At 40.4% G+C, this 26,129-nt stretch overlaps 1 protein-coding gene and 1 pseudogene across 6 annotated transcripts in view; one reads left to right on the top strand and one right to left on the bottom strand.

Moving 5' to 3' along the window:
* The window catches only part of N4BP2 (NEDD4 binding protein 2), an 82,242-nt gene extending 56,382 nt beyond the window's left edge, over window positions 1-25,860 (top strand). For 4 of the 6 annotated variants that reach the window (XM_058670179.1, XM_058670181.1, XM_004579141.2 and 1 more), the window contains 9 exons: window positions 512-597; window positions 1,147-1,192; window positions 3,291-3,487; window positions 7,578-7,696; window positions 11,998-12,133; window positions 13,074-13,262; window positions 14,563-14,731; window positions 22,227-22,350; window positions 23,594-25,860. In XM_058670179.1, coding sequence (XP_058526162.1) covers window positions 512-597; window positions 1,147-1,192; window positions 3,291-3,487; window positions 7,578-7,696; window positions 11,998-12,133; window positions 13,074-13,262; window positions 14,563-14,731; window positions 22,227-22,350; window positions 23,594-23,639 — 1,112 coding nt within the window. In that variant the 3' untranslated portion in view covers window positions 23,640-25,860. The other 2 variants (XM_058670180.1, XM_058670183.1) reach the window with 2 other exon arrangements.
* LOC105942697 (cytochrome c oxidase subunit 7A-related protein, mitochondrial-like) lies at window positions 17,218-17,521 on the bottom strand (annotated as a pseudogene).
* Window positions 25,861-26,129: the final 269 nt, after the last annotated feature.

The raw sequence follows: 26,129 nt of genomic DNA, 5'->3' as shown, positions 1-26,129 counted from the left end.
ATATTTAAAATATTATAAAAATATTTAAAATACTATAAAATATTTATTTTTAATTTTTTAAAAATTATTTTCCTAGGAAAGATACTTTTTCTTTTCTTTTTTTTTTTTTTTAAAGATGCATCTATCTTTATTACAAAGGTAGATTTACATATGGAAGGAGACCGGAGACCAAGAAAAGAAAAAGATCTTTCATCCATTGGTTTACTCCCCAGATAGCCACAGTGGCCGAAAGTGAGCTGATCTAAAGTCAGGAGCCAGGAGCTTCCTCTTGGTCTCCTGTGTGGGTACAGGGTCCCAAGGCCAATGGAAATGAGTAACTTAAATAAATTTATTGTGAAACTTTGTATAATTACACATTGAGAAATGTGAAAATAATGCAATATAATATAAAAAATTCCAAATTGGTTAGTAAATAGAAAGATAAGTTAGAAGTTAAGAATACAGATGAGGTTATATGATGTGCACTGTGGTTGAGTATGCTTTCTGCTGTGTTTTCTCTCTCGTTCCTAAGGGTCTCTAACAGTGGAGGATTGTGTGGTCCACATAGATCTGAATCTGGCTAAAGTGCTCCATGAGAAATGGAAGGAGTCTGTAATGGTCGGTAGGCTTCTTTCCCTAAAGAGCTTTTGTTTCCTTTGTATCACCTTTTCATTTCAATAAAATCTACCAAGTTACATGGATTAAATCCATTGGATTTTGCCTTTGAGGGAAAGTGAACTTTTATATAATTAGGTATAGAACTCAATGTGGTTGCTGATTTTTTTCCCGGCTTGAAAGGCAAGATTTATTAAAGATACTGAGGATGGAGACCTGCTGCAGCATCAGGAGGGCTCCGAGAGAGCAAAGACCCCGGGATTTTATAGATGAATTTATCTTGTTCCCCGAAAGACTGTAGAGCTGGATGATTAAACTTCATAAAAGTTTTTTAGGAGAATGCTGCAAATAGCACTAAAATCAGAGAGAGCTATGCAGGTACAGCTGTACATTATCGTTTACTTTGTTCTGTTTTTATTAGATTGTAGTAGGAATGATTCACAGTCACACAAGCAGCAGTATTTATCTTCTAGAGAAAAATAGGATACCCTGTAGCCTTGTTTGTTTAGGTAGCCTTCCTACACCGATCCTCTGTTCTGCGTTTGTGCTTAGGAGCGACAAAGACAGGAAGAGGTATCTTCTGGCAGATTGATGCAAGGTAAGATGCATTATCTTCTAATGTTTGTAGAATTTTGAGACTTGGGCGGAAGGGTGTGTCTTTGATTTCAACTCATTTCCAAATACTTTCCATAGAATAATTACCTATGGATTTTGATTTGCAAATAGAAGTTCTTCAAAAAATATATAACGTCAATTTTTTAAAAGATTTATTTTTTTGAAAGTTGGCGTTAGAATGAGAGTAGCAGAGTGGTCTTCCATTCACAGAGGCACACACCGGGCCAAAGCTAGGAGCCAAGGGCTGGCAAGGAAGTAAAGGGTTCAAGAACTTGGGCTTTCCCAAGGCACATTAGCTGGGAGCTGGTTTGAAAGTGGGGCAGCCAGGACTGGAGCTGACACCCATATGGGATGCCAGTGCTGTTGGAGCTGGCTTGGTGTGCTGTGTAACAGCACTCACCCTAACATTGATTACTGATGTAGAATCAAGCTAAAAGAAGAGAAGCTTTTATAGTATGTACTTGGCTTCCCAAGTGCTTTGAAACAACTAAAGCTGTGCTCTACCACATATGGCCACAGTGATGTTAAGGTTTTATATCACATTAAAGACTGTCATTTTGGTTCAAGGGCAGTGAATGATCATGTGTTTGTTTAGGTTCATCACTGAAATGTCACATGGTTATTCAGAAGTATTATGGATATTCATATTATTAGCGCACAGAAATAATCTGCTGTTTTGGTACCTTGTGAAAATTTGAAAATATTTGATTTCAGATGACTTCTTACGTAGTATTGATAATCAGAGATTATTACAGATTGAGTGGCAGACCTTTTAATATGGTCTTCAGCTCATTTATATTTGGGGTCAGTACTGTGGCATTGTGGGTAAAGCTGCCTTTTGACAGTGCCAGCATCCCATTTGAGCACCAGTTCAAGTCCCAGCTGCTTCCTTCTGATCCAGGTCCTTGTTAATGTGCCTGGGATAGCAAGCAAGGGAAGATGGCTCAGGTGCTTTGGAGACATAGAAGAAGCTCCTGGCTCCGGGCTTCAGACTAGCCCAGCTCCAGATATTTCAGTATGGAATATTCATTCTCTCTTTCTCCCTCACTCTCCTTCCTTTCTTCTTTCACTCCCTCCCTCCTTCCCTCTCTTCTCACTTCTTTCATTTTTCTCTCTTTACTTCTACCTTTCTGATAAATAAACCTTAACAAACAAACAGAACATTTTAAAAAGTCAGGAACTTTGAACTCCATTTTGGTCTCCCATATGGATGACAGGAGCTCGGGTAGTTTGGTTGTCCGTTGCTGATTTCCCAGACATATTAGTAGCGAGCCAGATTGGAAATGGAAGAGCCAGGGCATAAGCTTGTATGTACTCCTGTGAGCACCTTAGCGGGGGGTCAGCGTGCTGTGCCACATCAGCCCCCTAAGGCCTTCGCTTTGTGCTTAAGGTTCTGCAGATACTCGTCTTACCTTCTTCACACTGGGACCAAGGTAGGAAGCTGCAGGCCGAACACTGTTGGGATGTGCTTTATTCAGACTCGAGCTCCTGCTGTTCCTGTTGTAGCCCCAGTAGCTAAAGCTGTTGAGCAGAGAGCTGTCAAAGGGCTGTTGTGGTTGTATGAATTCTGGTGTCTGGTTTCTTTTCATTCCCCAGGAAAGCAAAAGAAGACAGCAGAATGTGGTGATGTCTGTCAGAGAGTCAGAATGTTACACGTTATATTCTGTGTCGTGAACTCCCTATTTTGAGTATTGTTGTTCAGTATTTATTGTATGCTTCCAGGAAGTTAGCAGGCTTGCCAAAAGTTTTAGTCCTCTCAGCCCCTGGAGTGTCTGGGCAGAGCTGGCTAGTTCTGTTCTAGTTATTTCCAGCTGAGTGTAACTTGTTTACCAGTGTCCTGTATACATTTTTGTATTGATGTGATTTGACTCAGTGTGAACAACTGAGTCAAATAATTGTAACATCCAGATCCTGTTGATTTGAAGCAGTCCTTAGTTTGGAATTTCGGAGTTACTCTTACAAATTAAAAAGGAAAGAACTGTGGTTCTTTAGTCTCTCTGAGCTGGCAGAAATAGAATGAATAATGTTTTATTTGTAACTTAGTTGTTGAGGGTATGACACTGTTCATACTTCTTTTATAGATCCTTCCCTTCTGGGACAACTTAGTCCTGATAATCCTGAACAAAAATCATCTCAGAGAACAGGCAAAAAATTACTGAGGACTTTAGCAGCATCTGAAATGTTACCCTTGTTGGATCATTGGAATACTCAGACTAAAAAAGTATCTCTCAGAGAAATAATGTCAGAAGAAATTGCCTTACAGGAAAAACACGACTTGGTATGTGTTGATATGAACATGAAGCCTTTGCCTCTGATTGAGTGTGTTTCCTTTGTGATTGTCATTTTGTTCTGTGTTTCCGAGTCTAGAATTTATATTTAGCATGACTGAAGTTAGTGTTAAAATTGAAATGCATTTTGAATGTAATTTGAAGCTGGAGATTTTTGCTTCAGGGAAATGAGTGGCTATTTTCTTTTCTTTTCTTTTCTTTTTTTTTTTTAAAGATTTATTTTATTACAAAGTCAGATATACAGAGAGGAGGAGAGACAGAGAGGAAGATCTTCCGTCCGATGTTTCACTCCCCAAGTGAGCCGCAACGGCCGGTGCACGCCGATCCGAAGCCGGGAACCCGGAACCTCTTCCGGGTCTCCCACGCGGGTGCAGTGTCCCAATGCATTGGGCCGTCCTCGACTGCTTTCCCAGGCCACAAGCGGGGAGCTGGATGGGAAGTGGAGCTGCCGGGATTAGAACCGGCGCCCATATGGGATCCTGGGGCTTTCAAGGCGAGGACTTTAGTTGCTAGACCACGCCGCCGGGCCCGAGTGGCTATTTTCTAACAATAAGGAATCTGTTAAATTTGTGTTGCTTTGGATTTTAACTTGCAGGTGATGACCCTGGATCATTTTGTAGTTTTTCACATTTATCTCTGACTTTTTTTCTAGAGAAACATAAAAGAAAATTCATGCTCAAAGATAATTTCATATATAAATTGGTATTAAGACATGTCTATCTTGCTATTAAAAATATACCCATCTTTGAAACAAAATTTTTAGAGGAAAATTTTAGAAATGTACACATTGCAGTGCAGCATGATCGCCTAGAGGCCGAATCCTAGCCTCGCATCCCCTGAGATCCCATGATAGCCTAGAGGCCGAATCCTAGCCTCGCATCCCCTGAGATCCCATGATAGCCTAGTGGCCAAATCCTAGCCTCGCATCCACTGAGATCCCATGATAGCCTAGAGGCCAAATCCTAGCCTCGCATCCACTGAGATCCCATGATAGCCTAGAGGCCGAATCCTAGCCTCGCATCCACTGAGATCCCATGATCGCCTAGTGGCCGAATCCTAGCCTCGCATCCACTGAGATCCCATGATAGCCTAGTGGCCAAATCCTAGCCTCGCATCCACTGAGATCCCATGATAGCCTAGTGGCCAAATCCTAGCCTCGCATCCACTGAGATCCCATGATAGCCTAGTGGCCAAATCCTAGCCTCGCATCCACTGAGATCCCATGATAGCCTAGTGGCCAAATCCTAGCCTCGCATCCATTGAGATCCCATGAGAGTGCGGGTTCATAGCCCGGCTGTTCCTCTTCCCATCCAGCTTCCTGCTTATGGCCTGGGAAAGCAGTGGAGGATAAACCAAAACCTTGGACCCTGCACTTGTGCGTGAGACCCGGAACCAATGTGGGAGACCTGGAAATAGCTCCAGGCTCCTGGCTTTGGATTGGCTATGCTCAGGCCGTTTTGGCCACTTTGGGAGTGAACAAACAGCCCAAAGATCTTTCTCTCTGTCTGTCCTTCTCTCTGTATATCTGTCTTTCAGACAAACAAAAAACAATAAATCTTAAAAAATAGAAATATACACATTTGAATTTAAAATGCAAATAATTAGGGCCTCTGCCGTGGCGTATAGGCTAAGCCTCTGCCTGTGATGCTGGCATCGCACATGTGGCTGCTTGGAGTCCCAGCTGCTCTCCTTACAGTCTAGCTCCTTGCTATGTCTTGGGAAGGCAGCGGAGCGTGGCAGAGGTCCTGGGCCCGTGTGCTCTGTGGGAGTCCCAGAGAAGCTCCTGGTTTTTGGCTTCAAATAGTCTTGGCTCTGGCTGCTATGGCCACTTTGGGGGATGAGCAGGCAGATGGAACACATCTTTATTTTGCTCTTTGTGTCTCCTGTCTAAGTATTCCTTTAAAATAAAAGTAAAAAATATTTTAAAAATAAATTAATTAAAATTCCTTTTTAATCTAACCTATTAAATAAGTTCTGAACAGAAACTTCATTTTTTTCTTTCTCTCTCTTTTTTTTTTTAAGATTTCTTTTTGGAAAGTCAGATTCACAGAGAGTAAGATATAAAGAGCCTATTTCTGCTGGTTTACTCCCCAAATGGCCACAAGGGCTAGAGCTGAGCTGATCTGAAGCCAGGAGCCAGGAACTTCTTCCACGTTTCCCACATGGGTGCAGGACCCCAAGGCTTTGGGCCATCCTCTACTGGTTTCCCAGGCCACAAGTAGGAAGTTGGATGGGAAATGGAACAGCCGGGACACGAATCATATGGGATCCTGGCATGTGCAAGGCGAGTATTTAGCTACTACTAGGCCATCATGCAGTATCCAAAAGTTTTTAAAGATTTGTTTTTAAAGATTTGTTTGTTTGTTTTTGAAAATGTTAAGGAGAGGGAAAGAGACAGTTTTATCTTCTGGTTAATTCTTAGATGGTAGGAATGAAGCCAGGAGCCAGGAATTTCATCCAAGTCTTTCCCCTCAACTTCTTCCTCCTTGTTTATTTGTATTTATTTATTTGAGAGACAGAGAGAGGGAGAAATTAGAGGTCTTTCATCTGCTGGCTTATTCCCCAAATATCTAGAATCTCTGGATCCTGGGCCAGGCTGTGGCTAGGAGCCTGGCACTCAATTTACCTCTCCCAGGTTGGTTGCAGGGACCAAAAAACTTGAGCCCTTAGGCGGTTCTCAGGGTACAAAGCTGGAGTGAAGATGAGAACTAGGACTCAAAACCTTGCACTCTGATATAGGATACAGGCGTTACAATCAGTCAAGTGGTATCCCGACTGATGTGCCAAATGCCTACCTTGGAAATTATTTTTCAAGTTTTAGGATCTTCTTAGAAAACAAATTATTTAATCACATCCCAAGACTGACAGAGTTAGGAATTACTATGAGCCACTATAAGAATGTTTACCACAGGTTTAGATTAGAATTAAAATGATCACATTTTACGAATGCTTTTGCTTGGTAGTTTGAGCAGGAAGAAATGAGTGGTAAAAAGTAACTGCAAAAATTCACGTTCGGTTATTTTCGAGTAAATATGCTTGTGAAAAATTGCATAGTAATTGTGGATTCTAAGAATTTCTGTCAACCTCAATTTTCCACTTATTGGTACATTGTAGTTTCTGCCCAAATGAGGGGAATCTGTTGTTGAGGATATTGTTCACAGCATCATGCAGTGTTCCTTTTCTGAGAACTCAAGGGGGAAATTTCTCTCAGGTGTTGGTACCAGAAAAGGCTGTGCTTCTCTGCGTCACTGGTTCGTTTTCATTGTATGGATGCTGAGAATCTTGGTTTCCTCCGTTGCTTTGGGCACTAAGAGACTCAGAAATGAATTTGTGCCCCAATTTAGCAATTGTGTTAAAATTTTATGGCATCCATTAACAAACTAATTTTGCTTGCTAGCTTTACTCCAAATTCTTATTTTTGGGTTCTCTGACTTCTGCATGTTTATATCATGTTTATTAGGATATCTTCATCCTTTTTAAATAGTATGATTGAATTTGTTGTATATATACAAAGGTATTTAAGAAAGTTCATGAAGACATATGACAGTTTATGAAGAACTATACTATAGTAATAACATAGGGGAACTCAGTGAGGGGCGAGGCACTTGGGGAGGGCATAAGGGAAATCTCAAAACCTATGGAAATGTATCATAAAATGATAATAATAAAAAGTAAAAAAAAATCAGTGGAAGAAAAGTTCATGGAAGTTGAATTAAAAATTATTTTAGCGTGAAAAAATTGAAATCCATGCATAGTATTTTCATAATACATATTATGTGTGTGAATAGTATACTATTATATATATATTATACCATTATATATAATGTGTGTGAATAGTATATATTTATATGCATATGCACATGCTTGAATATGTGATTTCCTGGGTGTGTATGAATATATACACATATGTTATGTGTAAATAAATACTGCACGAATACTTACTAATTTTAGACTTTAAGCTTTGAAGAAATTTTGATTACTTTTCAATAATTAGTCTTTTTCGATGCCATAACATGCTTTTGGTCAATCTTGTTACGATTATAAATTTAGTCTTACAGGTGATTTTGTGTTTTGTTTTAGAAAAAGGAGGCATTTATGTTTGAGAAAGATTGTGCCACCAAGCTAAAGGAGAAGCAGCTCTTTAAGATATTTCCAGCCATTAACCAAAACTTTCTGGCAGACATCTTCAAGGACCACAAGTGAGTGTTGGGGATTGTCTGTATTCTCTGTTCTGCTATTACTGAAAGCATTTGCATATATTGAAACCTCTTGTGTTTATTTTTCTGATAGCAAAATAATTAGGGAATTTATAACCAAAATGCAATGTGCATAATATAGAAAGTATATTCCTCTCTAATTCTTTTTCTTAGGGATATGCTAATGAGTGTGCGTGCTTGTGTGCTTCTGTGGTTTTGTGTGTGTGTGTGTGTATATATTCATATATACTTGCATGTTACCAAAAAAAAAGAGGTTATATGTTGTGTATTTTGTAGTTTTACTGGTATTTTTTCTGCTCTTTTTATAGTCTCTGGAGTATTCCATAATAGGAAAGCGTTCTAATTTATTTAAATGTGTCTATTTGTGAACGTTTGGCTCTCTGAAAAATTGTTATAGAAAATTTATAAATATGCATTTTCGTTTACTCAGTACATGCTATTATAGGATAATTTCTGAAAATGAAACTGCTGGTTTAGACTGTGTGCGTTTAAAACGTTTACAGATAATGACAAATTTCCTTTAAGAAAGGCTGTCTGAGTCAGCTATATGCTGGTATTACAACCTTAAATATTAGGACTTTAAAATTTCTTTTTGGCGGGCCCAGTGGCATGGCCTGGCAGCTAAAGTCCTCGCCTTGAAAGCCCCGGAATCCCATATGGGCGCCGGTTCTAATCCCGGCAGCTCCACTTCCCATCCAGCTCCCTGCTTGTGGCCTGGGAAAGCAGTTGAGGACGGCCCAAAGCTTTGGGACACTGCACCCGTGTGGGAGACCCGGAAGAGGTTCCTGGTTCCCGGCATCGGATCGGCGCGCATCGGCCCGTTGCAGCTCACTTGGGGAGTGAATCATCGGATGGAAGATCTTCCTCTCTGTCTCTCCTCCTCTGTGTATATCTGGCTGTAATAAAATGAATAAATCTTTAAAAAAAATAAAATAAAATAAAATTTGTTTTTGGCGGGCCCAGTGGCATGGCCTGGCGGCTAAAGTCCTCGCCTTGAAAGCCCCGGGATCCCATATGGGTGCCGGTTCTAATCCTGGCAGTTCCACTTCCCATCCAGCTCCCTGCTTGTGGCCTGGGAAAGCAGTCGGGGACTGCCCAATGCTTTCGGATCCTGCACCGGTGTGGGAGACCTGGAGGAGGTTCCTGGCTCCTGGCTTTGGATTGGTGTGGCGCTGGCCATTGAGCTCACTTAGGGAGTGACTCATCGGACAGAAGATCTTCCTCTCTGTCTCTCCTCCTCTCTGTATATCTCACTTTGTAATAAACATAAATAAATCTTTTAAAAAATGTGTTTTTGGCATTGTAGTGGGAAAAATATTGTATCAGTATTTGTTCATATTTTTATTTTTCTGATAACTAGAAAACTTCCATTTTTAATTTTCTTAGTTATTGTTGCCTATTTTTATTCTTTTTTCTATTTATTTCTAGATTTCTCAGAGCTCTTTATATAATATGTGCATTAATCTTCAGATTGCATCTGTTTTCTTCTGATGTTCAACCTTTATATTATTGTATGAGACCACAGAAATAGATTCCTGTAATAAAAACCTTTATCTTCAGATGCTTGCTGTTTTTCCTTTAAAATAGTATGGGAATGGGTTTACTCATTTGTTAGGAGTTTTTAAATAGTAATTATTAGATTGTTCTGGATTTTTCTGTTTCTCGCTATTGTATCAGATTTTGATTTCAGAGGGTTTTTTTTTTTTTAGTATTTTAGTCTTAATAAAATATGCTGGTGAGACTGTCATTTTTCTTTGCCGTGGCAAGCTTAAATAACTTACTGTCTTTTGTACTTATTCAGGGAAGGGGTCTTCAGAATATGTCACTCTTTTTAAAGTAAAAATAGCTCCCCTTGCTGCATGGGCTTTCCATGGTTTCAGTTACCCACTGTCAAGCACTGTCTGAAGATACACGAACAATCCATGAGTGTTAAATTACATTCTGTTCTGTGTAGCGTGATCAAGTCCTGTATTGTCCCACTCAACCCTGCTGTGTGTGTGTGTGTGTGTGTGGTTTTTTTAAGATTTATTTTTTTTATTGGAAGTCAGATTTACAAAGAGAAGGAGAGACAGATAGAAAGATCTATGTGTTCACTCGCCAAGTGGCCACAGTGGCTGGAGCTGAGCTGATCCAAAGCTAGGAGCTTCTTCCAGGTCTCCCACATGGGTGCAGGGTCCCAAGGCTTTGGGCCGTCCTCTACTGTTTTCCCAGGCCACAAGCAGGGAGCTGGATGGGAAGTGGAGCACCTGGGATTAGAACCAGTGCCCAGTGCATGCAAGGCAGTGACTTTAGTTGCTAGGCTACCATACCGGGGGCTTTCCTGCTCTGTTTGCTGGGCAGTAAAACGTTTCTTTTCTCAGTATATCCAGGCCATTTATATTACCTACTCCTTAGTCACTTAATTACCTTATTTATCAGATTTACTGTTACAGCATTGCAGCACTTAAATTCAGGTAATCTTTGTTTACTTACTTAATAATGCCCCCCAATACAGGAATAGCTGTGTTGGCAGTTCAGACATGCTGGACGGAAGCCCGAAAGTGCCTCCTTTCAGTGAGGACCTAGAATTATAGTTAAGTGGGGAGGGAGACTGAATTGTTTTGTTTTTTTTTTAATTATTTATTATTTAACTTCATTAATTACATTGTATTATGTGACACAGTTACATAGATACTTGGGTTCTCCCCACCCTAGACTGAATTGTTTTAACTACTGTTATATTACAGTATTATTGTTATTAATATTATTAACCTCTATGTCTAATTTGTTTTTCATTTGTTAAAGATTTATTCTTATTTGAAAGGCATATTTGCAGAGAGAGAGAAAGACCTTCCATCTGCTGGCTTATTCTCTAAATAGCCAGAATGGCCAGAGCTGGGCTGGTTTGAAGCTGGGAACCAGGAGCTTCCTCAGGCCATCTTCTGTTGCTTTCCCAGACACATTAGTAATTAGCTGGATTGAAACCACAGCAGCCAGGACTCAAACCAGTGTTCATGTACAATGCTGGCACTGCATGTGTAGACTTAACCTATTTTACCATGGTACTGATCCCTAATTGAGCCTAATTTATATATTAAATTTTATCATGCATATGTATGCATAAGAGAAAACAGTGTACAAGTATATGTATGTATGCATGAATTTCAGAATTTTTCTACATTGTAATAGATGTATGTTTTTGCTTTTCCACAATTTTGTTTTAAAGACATTTATTTTTATTGGAAAGTCAGATTTAAAGAGGAGAGACAGAGAGATCCTCATCCACCGATTCACTCCCCAAGTGGCTGTAATGGCTGGAGCTGGGCTGATCCGAAAACAGGAGCCTGCTCCAAGTCTCCCACACAGGAGCAGGGTCCCAAGACTTTGAGCCGTCCTATACTGCCTTCCCAGGCCTCAATTAAGGAGCTGGAAGGGAAGCGGAGCAGCTGGAACACAAGCCAGTGCCCATATGGGATCGTGGTTCTTACAAGGCGAAGACTTCAGACACTAGGTGACAGCGCCAAGCCCATGGACAAATTTTTGAAGTAGAATCTGTTTGTTTGCTTTTTTTTTAAATCTCAGTTTAAAGATCTGTCGTCTGTGCTTGATATTTGAAGGAAAGAAGCCATTGGGTAAATTCAACAAAGAATTTTAAAATTAAAGATTTGTGAATAATCTGCCTGGAATAGAAAGCTGGATGTTGAATTTTCTTTTTTTTTTTTTAAGATTTATTTTTTATTACAAAATTAGATATACAGAGAGGAGGAGAGACAGAGAGGAAGATCTTCTGTCTGATGAGTCACTCCCCAAGTGAGCTAAACGACCGGTGCTGTGCCAATCCAAAGCCAGGAGCCAGGAACTTCTTTCGGGTCTCCCACGCGGGTGCAGGGTCCCAAAGCTTTGGGCCGTCCTCTACTGTTTTCCCAGGCCACAAGCAGGGAACTGGATGGGAAGTGGAGCTGCCGGGATTAGAACCGGCACCCAGATGGAATCCTGGCGCATTCAAGGCGAGGACTTTAGCCGCTAGGCCTCACTGCTGGGCCAGGATGTTGAATTTTCAATGTTACCTTTTGTGTTGAATTTTAGAACATTATATTTGAGAATCTGTTACTTGTCCCTTTATTATAGTTTCCTCTAATCATTTTTGGCCCTTTGAGATATACTATGAACGTCTAATTTCAGTGTTGAATATTTGAAAGTAAGCCAGTTTTCCATATTTTTATAAAATGCTTGAAGATTGCTTATGCTAATACCCCCACATTTTTTTTTTCACTTTCTGGCATTTGTTATTAAACTCTCTACAGCTATTCATTAGAACACACAGTGCAGTTTCTAAATTGTGTGCTTGAAGGAGACCCTGTGAAAACAGTTGTAGCACAGGAGTTTGTTCATCAAAATGACGTCGCTGCTCATACTGCACAGAAGACTAAAGAAAAAAAGGTATAAAGTTGCATTTTTACCATTATGATAGATGAATATATCTATATGTAAGTGATTCTTTGGTAATAATAATTTAATAATTATTTCTCACCATTTTGACTAATTGGAAATGTGTTTTAAAATATCCGCACTCAAAATAGTGATTTTATAGCTGATTTTTTTTCTTTGTAGACACAGTAGAGTATGGGTCTTAATTGAATATAGCAGTGGGTTTGTATAATATGATGGATCTTAAGAGTATAAATACGTGGGCAGAAATATTTAATTGTTACAGAAATGCCAGTCTTGTCCCAAAGTGACTTCATCATTTGATACAGGAGGATTTTTTTTAAAGATTTACTTATTTTGATTGGATTTTTTAAAAATGTTTAAAATGTCTTTACCTTCATTTTACTCGAAGGCAGAGAGGTGTAGAGGGACAAAAGGGGAAGATTTTAACTTGTAGCTTCACTCCCTGAATGCCCCGCAACAGTCAGGGTGGGGCGAGGCCAGACGCAGGAGGCCAGAGTTGAGGCCAGGTAGCATGAGCATCAGAGACCCACCTGCTTGGACCACCTTCCATGTCTTGGGTGGCCTGGCAGGAAGCTAGCTCAGTGTGGTGCCACTGGGACTGAACAGGCACTCTGGTATGAGATGCTGGTGTTGCCATGGTAGATCATCCTGCGTGCCACAGTGTGTGCTGTTTTTGGTCTTGATTGGCTTTCATTTTGATAATTTTCAAGACGTTTTGAATTAATAGTGGTTAATGGGTAGGAAACCTTATTGGCATGAGAAAGCCAGTAGTACTGGTGCCAACTGAGGAGACAGACAGTGGGGAGAATCTTTTCTGGCAAGAAAGATGAAAACTATAAGAGCTGTATATTCATCGTGTGTTTTCTGAAGGTAAGGGCATGCACATTTGATTTTCATTGTGTATTACTTAACAAGTAACATCTTCCAGGTAAAGAAAACAAAAGAGACTGAAGATGCTCCCAGCGAAGCATCGTTCCAGGACTTTGAGTACCCGGAGTACGATGACTACCGGGCAGAGGCTTTCCTGCACCAACAGAAGAGGACAGAGTGTTACAGCAAAGCCAAGGAGGCCTATCGGATGGGGAAGAAACATGTGGCCACTTTCTATGCCCAACAGGTAGATTGGAAAGCTGATTATAATGTTTTCTCTTGTCAGTTGTGGTATTTAAATGATCTTAAAGCAGACTACCTCACACTGTATTAAGAGATCATAAATGTGACGAAATAAGGTGCCCCAGCCTAAGATAAATCTGTGGTCTTGAGAATTTCACCTCCTTTGAATGGTAAGTTTGGTGGTTGCTTTTGTCTTTATAGCTTACATGAATTACAGTTTATTCTGACAGTCCGCATTTCCTTTTAGTTGGATTCTTTCAATGCTGCTTCTTAATAGATTCAGGTTTTCTGGAAAAAGAATAGAGTGTTAATATCCATCATCTCCGAGTGGGAGTACACGGTTCTCACACTTTCTTTTTTCTTTCTTTTTTTTTTTTAAGATTTATTTATTTTTATTACAAAGTCAGATATACAGAGAGGAGGAGAGACAGAGAGGAAGATCTTCCGTCTGATAATTTATTCCCTAAGTGAGCTCAACGACTGGTGCTGTGCCGATCTGAAGCCGGGAGCCAGAAAACTCTTCCAGGTCTCCCACACGGGTGTAGGGTCCCAAGGCTTTGGGCCGTCCTCGACTGCTTTCCCAGGCCACAAGCAGGGAACTGGATGGGAAGTGGAACTGCCAGGATTAGAACTAGTGCCCATATGAGATCCCAGCATGTTCAAGGCGAGCACTTTAGTCACTAAGCCACTGTGCCGGTCCTGGGTCTCACGCTTTCTTTCATGGTTGAATTTTTCCTAAAATAGCAGAGAAAGAAAAGGACATTATTACTTTTTGAGGAAGTTTAATTTCTACCTGACCTCATTTGTTGTGATATGTAATAACCCTCGTTTGATTTATTTTTTATTTTTGGACCTTCATATGGCTTACTTTTTCATGATGAGCCAGAAAAATGTATAAACTGGTGTAGGCCCAGGAGCTCTGACAGCAGACCCTGGGCACAGACTGTGGGCCTAACTACAAATGTCAGAAGGAAACGCTTGGTGGTGGTTGGGCTCATCAAAGGTACTGAAATAAAACAAAACAACACACAAAAAAACAGTGGATTCTTCTTGAGATGGGTAATGCTTAGATAAGTTTTCCTTGTTTATGATTTGTAATTCAGGAAATATGTTAGAAACAGGGATTCAGTAGTTTCAACAATACATTATTAATTCACTTGAAATGCATCAGAGTTTTGATGTGGTTTTATTTTAGCTCTTAGCATCATTTAGTTTTAGGTTTATTGTTCCTCTTCTGGCTGGGTTTTTCATCTCCCAGGTAGGGACTATCAGAAGAGATGCTGATGATATGCTTTTGATTAAAGGGTAGTCTTCATGAGCGGAAGATGAAAGAAGCCAATCACTTGGCCGCTGTGGAGATCTTTGAGAAAGTCAATGCTTCCCTGCTGCCACAGAATGTTTTAGACCTCCATGGGCTGCATGTCGACGAAGCTATAGAACACTTGATGACAGTTTTACAGCAGAAAACTGAAGGTAAGATATCAAAGGAAAATGGTCATTGCTTGTATTATGTAACTTACAAATTCAGGGAAGTCTGGGGCCCGGCGGCATGGCCTGGCGGCTAAAGTCCTCGCCTTGAAAGCCCTGGGATCCCATATGGGCGCCGGTTCTAATCCCGGCAGCTCCACTTCCCATCCAGCTCCCTGCTTGTGGCCTGGGAAAGCAGTCGAAGGTGGCCCAAAGCTTTGGGAACCTGCACTCGTGTGGGAGACCCGGAGGAGGTTCCAGGTTCCCGGCATCGGATTGGCGCGTACCGGCCCGTTGCGGCTCACTTGGGGAGTGAAACATCGGATGGAAGATCTTCCTCTCTGTCTCTCCTCCTCTCTGTATATCCGGCTTTCCAATAATAATAAAATCTTTTAAAAAAAAATTAAAAAAAAAAAAAAAAACAAATTCAGGGAAGTCTGAATGTGGAGCTGAGAACATGTGTGCGACATTTCTTGATGGTTGTTGTATCAATCATTCGTCAGGAAAGGATTCGCATCAACATGACATTACCTTTTTCCTTTTCATTTCCCTGTTTTAGTTAGTTGCATCTTTTTAAAAGAATTTTTAAAATTTTATTTATTTTTATTGGGAAAACAGATTTACAGAGACAAGAGAAAAAAATCTTCCATACACTGATTCACTCCCCAAGTGGCTGCAAGGGCCTAAGCTGAGCCAATCTGAAACCAGAAACTTCTAAGTCTCTCACGTGGGTGCAGGGTCCCAAGCTTATGGGCCAGCCTCTATTGCTTTCCCAGGCCAGAAGCCGGGAGTTGGATGGAAAGTTGAACAGCCAGGACAAACTGGTGCCCACTTGGGATCCTGGTGCATTCAAGGCTAGTATTTAGCCACTGGGCCACTGTGCCAGGGCCAGTTGCATCGTTTTTTGTATTAATCAACTAACTTTAAACTTTATTTGAAAGATAGCATTATATAAAGAGGGGATGAGCAGAAAGAGATCTTCTATTTGCTGGCTCATTCCCCTGATGGCTGCAACCACCAGGAACTTTATCTTAGATCTCTCACGTTGGTGCAGGGGACCAAACACTTGGAGCATCTTGTACTACTTTCCCAGGGACATTAGTAGGGAGTGGACTGGAACTAGCACCCAAATGGCATACAGGCATTACAAGGAGCAGCTTTACCCGTTATACCACAGCACTGCCCTAATTGTGGTATTTTAAAAGGAAAGCATGGGGTATTCAAAGACTCCTTTGTGACTTATGGATTGGTGCTTTCAAGATAGTAAATACGTATTTAATAGATATTCATTTAACAAATATATATTAATTGGGTAACAATACTTCATAGAGTTTGCAATTAAATACAGAAATAAATGGTATAATGGGACTTTGTTGAAAGGCAGAGAGAGCTAGAAATAGACATCTGGTTTACTGCCTAAGTAGCTGGTGCTGGAACAGGCTGTGACTAGCACCTGGGACCTCGGCCTAGGTCTCTTAATAGGAATGGTTAAGAGCCCAACTAATCAAGCCATCATTCATTGCTGCTTCTCAGGATCTGCATTAGCAGGAAGCTGAAACAGGAAAGGGAACCAGGCCTTGACCCAGGCACTGAGATTTGGGCCATGGGCATTCCAAGTAGTAGATGCTGACAGCCCAGATGCTGTTTTGGTCATGTTAGAGTGAATCAGCAGATGGAAGATCAATCAATTTCTCTCTCTCTGTCTCTCTCTTTTTTTTTTTCTTTTTTAAAGATTTGTTTATTTTTCTTGGAAAGCCAGATTTACAGAGAGAAGGAGAGACAGAAAGATTTTCATTTTCTGGTTCACTCTTTAAGTGGCTGAGGTGGCCAGAGCTGAACTGATCCGAAGCCAGGAGCCAGAAGCTTCTTCTAAATGTCCATGTGGATGCAGGTCCCAAGGCTTTGGGCTGTCATCTACTGCATTTCCAGGCCACAAGCAGGGAGCTGGACGGGAAGTGGTGCATCAGGTTATGAACCGGCATCCTTATGGGATCCCAGTGCATGCAAGGCAAGGACTTTAGCTGCTAGGCTATCATGCTGGGGTCATTCTCTCTCTCTTTCTTCCCCACTCCTTCTCCTTCTCTCTCTCTGTAACTATATAATAATAAGTACATCTTTTTCTTTTTTAAGTATTTATTTTTATTGGAAAGGCAGATATGCAGAGAGGAGGCGAAACAGAGAGGAAGATCTTCCGTGTGTTGTTTCACTCCCCAAGTGACCACAACGGCCAGAACTATGCTGTTCCGAAGCCAGGACCCTCCTCTGGGTCTCCCATGCAGGTGTAGGGTCCCAAGGCTTTGGGCCGTCATTGACTGCTTTCCCAGGCCACTAGCAGGATGGGAAGTGGAGCTGCCGGCATTAGACCTGCGCCCAATGGGATCCTGGCATGTGCAAGGGGAGGACTTTAGCCATTAGGCTACTGCGCTGCCCCTCCCCCCTTTTAGGTCAAAGGATTTAATGCCAAAAATCAAACCAGTTCCATGCAGCCTATTTCATTTGTTTTTGGGCTGTGAAGCCATGTAGAGGCAATCAGGCAATAGATGGGTCACTCCCAGAGTCAGTGCCGTGGTGGTCTGGTACAGCATTTGGTCAGGCAAGCCTCGCCTCAGGTGGATAGGCATGCCATCTGATCTGGAAGAACTTCTGCAGCTCTAGAACTTTACTTTTCCCAGCATGATGGTTTGTGGGAGAACTGGAGGTCAATTTAGTAGCAAATACAGTTGGTGATGCTTTTGTGGATACCCCAGGCTCTAATCCCTGTAGGAAATAGGCACCTGAAGCCCATGCTACCGCCATTGTTGCGTAAAGCCATTCGTAGTACTTGATGCCCGGAATCCAGCTTCCTGCAGCCATTGCCTGTGTGACCGCACTGGAGAAGGCATAAATAAGTAAATCTTAAATAAATTTATCTGTTCATCATGGAATATTGCAACAGTGTTGAAGGTATTAGAGTAGTACTTTAGTTACCTGTGAATTACAGTGCATTTCTCTTTCTCCCTCTTGGTTTTACTCTCACATCGTCTATACTGTGCAGTTTGGTCTACATCTTTATTGCCCGCTTGTTTTACACACTTCCATGTATCCTCACATCCATATTTAATATGTAGTGTTCGTAGTCATTTGATAGATTGTCCTGCAACTCAATAAGTAGTCTGATTTTTTTCCCTCATTACTAGATTCAGATTAAAATGTTTTTTTGGTAAAAATACTATGGAGAAATAATAAGATAATATATGGAGATTATGTTAAATTATTTGTGGTAAATGCATTAATGGACATATATTGTCCCATTTGTCCCATTATTGATGACAGATTTTATTTCTTAACTAAGGTAGGATGTGATCATATTTTTCTGTGTAAATGTGTCTTTTCCCCATTTGTAGGTAGTCAGCACTCTGTTAAAGTCAATACTCTGAGTTTCTGGGAATCCCTGTTTCACTATGATTTTTCACCTAGTGATTTTAATATCCATTCTTGGCAGAATCAGTATGTTTGTGTCTGCAAAATGGTGTTTAAGAAAGTTAGTATGGGCTTATGAATATTTGTTTTATAGTTTGGGCTATAATCCAAAAGTGCATTAAAATTTTTTCACTGTGATTGTATGTACTTTGCAGCTTTACATTTTAATATGTGTATGCAGTGTGTACTAAAGTAAAGAATCATCAGCATTTCCCCCTTCATTGACGTTACTATACGATTGGCACCTTGGCACACCTTTCTTGTGTCTTCCTGTAGGCTGTTTTGAACTATAGCCACTTCATTGGTAGCAGCTTCTTACTTCCCTCTGACTGTAATGGAGTGCTCAGTTAGCCAGACTCCCACTCCCCCTGCCCCTCCAGCCTCCAGCGATCTCTTCTGTGTTCAGATACATTCAGTATTTATCTTGTGTGTTTCTTTGTTGTTTGCTTACTACCTGCCTTCAAGGAGTGTATCATGCAGAGATGGTGAAAACACAGTTACTAAGGTAATCAGGATTATGATAAAATATAGGTTGCCATGTTGTGTTGAGGGTTAACTTCGAAAATCCCTAGGTACTGTGTTCTCGCTTAACCTTCATGCTCTTCTCTGGTGGTGGTCTTCCTCTTTCTGGACGCTTGCCCACTGCCATTCCTGAAGCTCACGCTAGTTAGGGCCCCACCTCAGGAGCTTCGACTGGAACACCTGCTTGTCACAGTGTTTATTAAAAGCCTGTGTTCCACCTTTTTTGGTCAAGAATTGAGACAGTGGTGACTATTGAATCATTGTGTATAGTGCTTTTTATTCAATATTCTAAATACTTGATAGAAGATAAAGTTTTGTTTTTTGTTTTTTTTTTAAAGATTTATTCATTTTATTACAGCCAGATATACACAGAGGAGGAGAGACAGAGAGGAAGATCTTCCGTCCGATAATTCACTCCCCAAGTGAGCCGCAACGGGCCGATGCACGCCAAACCGAAGCCAGGAACCTGGAACCTCTTCCAGGTCTCCCATGTGGGTGCAGGGTCCCAATGCATTGGGCCGTCCTCAACTGCTTTCCCAGGCCACAAGCAAGGAGCTGGATGGGAAGTGGAGCTGCTGGGATTAGAACCGGCGCCCATATGGGATCCTGGGGCTTTCAAGGCGAGGACTTTAGCCGCTACGCCACGCCGCCGGGCCCGATAAAGTTTTTTTTTTTTAAGATTTATTTAGTTTTATTGGAAAGGCAGATATATACAGAGAGGAGCAGAGACAGAGAGAAATATCTTCCGTCCGATGATTCACTCCCCAAGTGACCGCAATAGCCGGTGCTATGCTGATCCAAAGCCAGGAGCCCAGATCCTCTTCCGATTCTCCCATGCGGGTGCAGGGTCCCAAAGCTTTGGGCCGTCCTCGACTGCTTTCCCAGGCCACAAGCAGGGAGCTGGATTAGAACCGGCACCCATATGGGATCCCAACGTGTTCAAGGCGAGGACTTTAGCCGCTAGGCCACCGTGCCAGGCCTGGAGATAAAGTATTCTTTATTTTTTCTACAAATAAAAATTGCATATATTTACAGTGAACAGTGTGGTGATTTGATACACATGAAATTATACTGGTGATACAAGTAGTAGCTTAACCCACTGTGCCACTCTTATCAGCCCAAGTTTTTTTTTTTTTCTTTTTTTTCTTCTTAAAAAAGATTTATTTATCTTTACTGGAAAGAGAAAGTTACAGAGAGAGAGACAGTCAAAGTTCCAGATTTCAACTCTACACCTTTATGTAATAACCGTATCATGTAGTATAAAGTAACCATCTTTTGCATATAAAAATAGTTGTACCATCTCTCCTAAAAGGAAAAACATAAAGCATTTTTTTTAAAGATTTATTCATTTTTTAATTACAGCCAGATATACACAGAGGAGGAGAGACAGAGAGGAAGATCTTCCGTCCGATGATTCACTCCCCAAGTGAGCTGCAACGGGCCGATGCGCGCCGATCTGATGCTGGGAACCTAGAACCTCTTCTGGGTCTCCCACGCGGGTGCAGTGTCCCAATGCATTGGGCCGTCCTCAACTGCTTTCCCAGGCCACAAGCAGGGAGCTGGATGGGAAGTGGAGCTGCTGGGATTAGAACCGGCGTCCATATGGGATCCCGGGGCTTTCAAAGTGAGGACTTTAACCGCTAGGCCACGCTGCCGGGCCCCATAAAGCATTTTTGAAGATGCTCTACTTTTTTCTTTTTTTTTGTTTTTTTTTTTTTTAGATTTATTTATTTTAATTGGAAACAGATCAAATTTACAGGGAAAAGGAGAGACAGTGAGAAAGATCTTTGGTTCACTGGTCCACTCCCCAAGTGGCCAGAGCTGAACTGATCCAAAGCCAGGAGCCAGGCTTCTTCCAGGTTTCCTACACAGGTGCAGGCTTCCAACACTTTGGGATTTCCTCTGGCCTGCTTTCCCAGGCCACAAGCAGGGAGCTGGATGGGAAGTGCAGCAGCTGGGACACGAACCGGCTCCCATATGGGATCCTGGTGTGTGCAAGGTGAGGATTTTAGTCACTGAGCCATCATGTCGGTTCCAGCCAAATTCATTGTTGCAGTCTGACTCAAACAAATAATGGTAAAAAAAAAAATGTCTGTGGAAATTCTTAGAAATTGATTGTATTAAGAAACTGTTGTTAATTTTAAAAGATTTGGCCATGACATTTTGGTTGTGTTGTTATAAGAGCCCTATCTTTTCCTAGAGATATGAGATTTGAAATACTGTGAATTTGTGATTCTGTTGTAACAGTAAGGCAAGTTAATGAACAGAATAGAATTCTTATTAAATTATCCACTGAAAGGTATAGTTCATTGGTTAATTTTTAAGATTTGTCTATTTTACTCATTTGAAAGACTGAGTTACAGAGAGACACACAGAGAGATCTTCTGTTCACTGGTTCTCTCTACAAATGGCCTGAATGGCCAGGACTATGGCAGGCTGAAGCCAGGAGGAGTCCACAGCTCCATCTGGGTGTCCGCTGTGAGTGGCAGGAGCCTCAGTGCTCAGGTCCTCTTCTGCCTTCCCAGGCATGTGAGCAGAGAGCAGAATCAGGCTGTGGTCGCCTGGCCTCCTGCTGGAGCTCGCATGGGACACTGGTGCTGCAGGTAGCTGCTTGCTGCTTTGCTCTGCAGTGGCTGCCACGGATTGTGTTTAGCGGTACAATTAGTCCTCATGTTGGTGCTGCTAGAGGCCTACTTTGAGGGACAGTCTACTAGCTGCTAGCCTGTATTACCTTATTTACTTTATTTTCTTTATGAAGGCAACAGGCACGGAGAACTGAACTGAACTGTTCCATGGTCTCACAGTACTACTGTAGCAGAACCGTGGCTCAGTCCAAAGCTTGCTGGTTTAACTGTAATTTTTTTCTAAGATTCATTTATTTTTATTTGAAAGGCAGAGTTACAGAGAGAAGGAGAGACAGACATCTTGCAACCATTGGTTTACTATGGCTACCAGGGCTAGAGCATAAGTCAGGAGCTTCTGGGACTCCTGTGTGGATACAGGTGTTGAAGCACTTGAGCCATCCTTAGTTACTTTCCCAGGACATCGGAGGGAGCTGTATCTAAAGTGCAGCAGCCAAGTCTTGAACCTGTGCCGATTTGGGGTTGTTGGTGCTGCAACTAGAGGGTTATTGCACTACGCCACAGTGCTGCCCTCTCATACACCTCCATATATTTTTAATTAATGAGGTCATTTATTATCATTATTTCAGAGGAGAATCCTAGTGGTAAATGGAGATTTTCCTCTCCATCCAGGAAGAAGTGTCCTTTAAGTGGATGGATTAGGGCACTCATTGCTCACATACCATATAAGTAATTGCTTTGAGTCTTGACGGCTCCACTTCTCATCCAGATGAACGGATTGTTCTGAGGTTGTTGATAAAAGCATCGCAGTTGGGGGTTTCTTGGCATAATGTCTGAATCCTCCTGAAAACACTTTCAGGCATGGTTGATTATTTGAGGTTTGGTTTATTGTGAAGGCAGGAAATGAAGTTTAATGCTTCCAACTCCTGTTGTGACAGAGTGCAAGCAGGGCGGTGGGAAGCCTTATCTCTCTGTGATCACGGGCAGAGGAAACCACAGCCAGGGAGGGGTTGCTCGCATCAAACCAGCCGTAATGAAATACCTCACAAGCCACAACTACAGGTGAGTGGATGGCCGCAGCCCGTAGACTGCTGGGCAAGCATGTGTGCAGTTAACGTTAGCCATCTTATTTTAGCCACAGGTTCTTGCTTAAAGTGTGACATAACTTTCCTTGCTGGATTTATGTTGTCCAGTAAGCTAGAAATTAAGAGAAAAAGTGTGTTTGTTGTTATTGTTATGATAAAACTTTATTTCATACATTTAAATTCTAAAGGAAACATGTATTTTTCCACAATGATGTATTATTTAATTATGTTACAGATATCATAGTTTAACACTTGCTGATAATTCTTTTGAAAAGAAATGTATATTTGTGTGCTTTGAATAGAATGGGCAGCTTCTGCTGAAGTGTAACTTGGATGTTTATACTTTTACAGAAACTTTCCAGTTAAGAGGAATTTATGTCTTCAAAAATTAAAATGTCATTCATGATTTTTACTTTAATTCATGTTTGCTTACCAGCATAAAGTATTCTTTTTTTCATTAAAATGATTATTATTCAATAACAGAAAAATTTAAGAGAAGTCCACTCCTGTGTGGATGCAGGGGTTGAAGCACTTGAGCCATCCTTAAGATACATTAAACAGATGCTGATAAATAATAGTTCCCTGGAGACTTACATCATCTTGTTGACCCCCTCTTTCCAGTTTCAGTAGTGTAGCACGCGTTGCTCAGGCCATGTGATAAGATGCTATTTGGTTATAAATACTATAGAAAGTGGTAGCATGAAGACAGATGACATTTCAGGATTTCGTCTTACAGAAGCAGTGGATGAATCAGAACATTATCATGTTGAAATTAGTGATCTATGCTGGGGACTTGTGTTCCTTGAAATCTCATGCTGAGGGGTTGAAAGCATTGCATGGCCACCTGAGTTGGTCTGAACTGCTGCATCCGGGATTTCTGCTTGGAGTTTTTCTCTGGATACACAGAAATGATCCTCATGCAGACACCAGCTTACCCTTCCTGCACTCACTCATTGTCGTGCGGGTAGACCTCTGCCTTGAGGTTGTATCAACTGCTAGGTTGGAAGTAGTCCCTAGCTTTAAGATAATATTTACTAGGCATTATTTATGAGACATTAAACGGAACATAAATTCAGGTATCAGTTTTAGGTATTGACTGAAAAAAAGAGCACTTTGATAGAAAATATTGTATTAAGTTTGGGTACTTGGAATTGATTACAAGATGCATTTCTCAGTTTGGAATATGTTTGTTTACAATAATTCTTTTCTCATCTTTGCAGGTTCTCTGAAATTAAACCAGGGTGCTTGAAAGTCATGCTAAAGTAAAATAAATGTCCTTGTTTTAGAAGAGTGAAGATTTATAGGTTAAAGTTAGTTTTATTTGCAGTAATTCAATCAGTTCTACTCTAAATAGTATTTATTAGGAGTTATATCCAGTTATAGAGTAAAAAAAATGGATGTTTTTCAAAACTCAAGAGAAATTTAATTTTTTACTGAATCCAAATGCCAAATATTACCTGTTTAAAATATTAAAGGGAATTTTTATTGAATCAGAACTTTTTAAAAAGTTACCAGCTGCAGTTTTTAAAGTCTGAAGTGCTCTGAATATTTGTCAGAGAGAAAATGTTGCTTTTATATTAATTGTTTGACCTTTAGTGAAGTCCTAAAGGTCCGACTGGGAGGTCATGAAGTGCTGTGAATCCTGGTCTGACACCTGGTTCATGTTCTTCAAAGGCAGCAGAAGTTAAAGAAATACTGACAGTGGTAGTAGAAGTAAAGGAAGAAAGAATTTCTAACAAAACACTTGAATACTTCTTGCTTCCGAAACTCAATGCGTAAGCTCATTTCATTTTGCCGTATCCTGCGGGAAGGAAGACCTGCTGTGTACTTCTGCTTTGTATTTGAGCTTGATCTCTTTTCCTTTGTTCTGTATGTGTGCATCTTCTGGGAGGAAGGTTGGGTCTGAGATGATTGCAGTTTTATATCTTCAGTAGGCAGAAAAATGTTCAGAGAAAGAGAAATGGCTAGATATTTACCAAGTGTTACTGCCTTATAGAAACACTTCTAGAACTGTCTTGTTAAGTGCTGTTTCAGATGGTACTAAATAGCTCTATTTTATAGTTGAGACAAATAGTTTGTAAACTGTAGATCAAAACAATATGAGCTAAAAACTAATGTAGAGAAAGCATTTTGTTACAATCATAAAAGTAATCCTTATCATTTCAAAAATTTTTACCTTTATTTTGAAACAGATCCAACTTTCTGGATGGAAGCTTTCACTGACTTCTGTTGTTTTGAGTAGCTAGCTAGTCCAGTTAGTCTATAAATTATAATTTCCTTTATACAGGTTTAATGTGGTAAAAATGTCATTATTCACAGAAGACAGTGACTTCAATAAATTTGACTTTGACTAGAGAATATTTTCAGCATATATAAAACTTTAGTAGATACTTTTGTTACTCTTTGTTAGGCTTTAAAAAATCATTTGGACCAGGAATTACAGAAGTCTGTGGTTAGTGAACAAATCCGGAAATACAGAATGCTTTCCAAAAAGAGCAAACATCTTAAAGTAAGACTCAAATATACGTGATTTTACATATCATGAATGCATGCTTTTGAAAGAGGAGCCTCATTGAATTTTATTTCAAAGATAGGAATCTTTGTTTATTTTTAGAGATGGTCGATGGCTGGTGTTGAAGTATTATTCACACTCTTACAGCTGTAATAATTTATTTAGAAAATTACAGCAGTACAGCACACTTTTTTGTGATGTCTAGAACTGTTGTGTACATTAAAAATACAGCAGTTCATTTCAATGACTTCATATAAAGCTAATATTGTTAGTTAATAAAGTATTACTATGTGTAAATCAGTATTTCAGAGACATTAAGAACCTGGTGTTGTTGAGTGTGTACAACTGCACACTCATTTTCCATGCTTCTGTGTTCATCTGGTTTAAAAAAAAAACGCTTTTGAGAACTTGCACTAGACTTATTTCAATTTGGTTAATGAAGGAGTAGTCATACTGATCAGAGCAAAAGACGGTGTTCTCTGCTCTACAGCTTTAATTCTATGCCTGATTTTGGCAATTCTAGTCACGTTTCTCAAACTTCATTCATCAATATACAGGCAAAATTTGAACATTATATGTAGTTTCATAAAATTGCTGAATCATAAACTGGCTCCTATCCCTACTAATGAAAATAGTTTAACCAATGTGTAGTTATGAAAGAAAATTTGTAATCCCTCCTTTTGCCCATTTCTAAATCCTTTATGTCACAAGGAAAGATAGTTTTAAGATCATCCTAGTTTCCTTGTACTGTTATACTTATGGAAATACATGGACATTAGAATGGTTCCTTTGTAAGTTTAAACTTTTAAAAATGTTTTAAAAATACAGCACTTCTGTAGTTTGGAAGGTTTTAGTAACACTTATATCCACTCAGTGGTCTCTCCCCAATGTGATCTGCCAGAGGGAAAAGGAGAACTGAGGTGGTACCTGGAGGGTGAGGATTGGCCGGGGGAGTCCTGACGGCGTTGTTCACACCTGGGAGGCGTGGAAGCATGTTTTCTTACATCTGTTGGCTATTCATGTCTATATTATTTCCAGAGTGAAGTATTTTTAGTTTGCTAGTATTTCCATATTATTTGCAAGTATTTAATCTTTCTAGGTAGACTCTATTAAATGGTAGAAGCTGTGACTTTATAAAGTATTTTAGGTATTCAATTACATTTTGAGAAGGAAAGTTTATACTTGTTTTGCATAGCTTCCTGTCTCTTGTTTTTTCAGTCTTTTAAAATCCAAGTGTTTTATAT

This window comes from Ochotona princeps, chromosome 11 (genome assembly GCF_030435755.1).
Source record: "Ochotona princeps isolate mOchPri1 chromosome 11, mOchPri1.hap1, whole genome shotgun sequence".
Classification (NCBI taxonomy): Eukaryota; Metazoa; Chordata; class Mammalia; order Lagomorpha; family Ochotonidae; genus Ochotona; species Ochotona princeps.
The sequence above is the reverse complement of the archived record's forward strand: the minus strand, read 5'-3'. Positions and strand labels throughout refer to the sequence as shown.